This window comes from Olea europaea, chromosome 4 (assembly GCF_002742605.1).
Source record: "Olea europaea var. sylvestris chromosome 4, O_europaea_v1, whole genome shotgun sequence".
NCBI lineage: Eukaryota > Viridiplantae > Streptophyta > Magnoliopsida > Lamiales > Oleaceae > Olea > Olea europaea.
Window position 1 is genome coordinate 19,329,616 of NC_036240.1, and position 941 is coordinate 19,330,556.

Genomic DNA, 941 nt, shown 5'->3' on the forward strand with positions numbered 1-941 from the left:
TCTCTCCTAGGACCTCCACCGTCTAACACACTCCCTACTTTAGACAATAAGGGTAAAGCTCCTGAAACCTCAAGAACTTCTTCTCGTTTGCAATGCTTCAATTGTAAAGGCTTCGGCCATATCTCTTCGTGACAAACCGCTTGGAAACTACTTGATTGCTGTTTAACTACCTACTTTCTTTATGGTGGCTAACTTGTCATGGAACTGCCGTCTCTAACTGTTGCCATTACTCTTTGTCATTCAACCGCCTTCAACTGGGCTCCTTGAATCGTGGAATGTGATAAGATCACTCAATAACTGCTTCAATAACTGCTATTCTCGATAATCATAATGTTTTATGCTTGCTAAGATCCTAGGTGATTCGAAGGTTTGGACGAGAACGAGGTCATCGCTCTGGGCGGCGGTAAGGTACTCCATTCGCTCAGATTCTGGGCGTCTTGCAAGCTTGGGCGATGATGTTACCGTGTTCGTGAGCTTCCACCGTCTCTCTCTCTCTCTCTCTCATGTTATCATTTTATACATTAAATAATTTGTAAATCATGATGTACAAATACCATTACTCAGATAGGCAATATCCATCATACAGCATTTATATCCACCCCTCCACATGAGCTAGCCCACAACACAGCCACTATAGCAGGTCTATCCCTTCTAACACCTCTAGCCTAACTCAACAAAAGGATAAGAGAGCTGCTATACAAACAAGGCGTGTGACGGGGCTCCTGTAAGTAGCAAATTTCAAAGGATAATCATCAAGTCAAGACAGACTAACCATGGCTTTTCCCACCACAATTTTAGTTTCTTTTTCTTCTTCTTCTTTTCTTTTTTTTTTCCCCCTAGTTGACTTGAGATACAGAATTTTCCTCCATCCAATACAATAGAACAAACAGACTAACCATGGCTTTTCCCACCACAATTTTAGCCCCCCCCCCCCCACCCTT

General features: G+C 42.7%; 1 protein-coding gene across 1 annotated transcript in view; it reads right to left on the bottom strand.

Moving 5' to 3' along the window:
* The window catches only part of LOC111393135 (polyadenylate-binding protein-interacting protein 7-like), a 17,113-nt gene extending 16,534 nt beyond the window's left edge, over nucleotides 1-579 (bottom strand). Inside the window, exon 1 of the mRNA XM_023018525.1 lies at nucleotides 555-579. Coding sequence (XP_022874293.1) covers nucleotides 555-579 — 25 coding nt within the window. The remainder of the gene's footprint in view (nucleotides 1-554) is intronic.
* Between the last annotated feature and the right edge of the window lie 362 nt (nucleotides 580-941).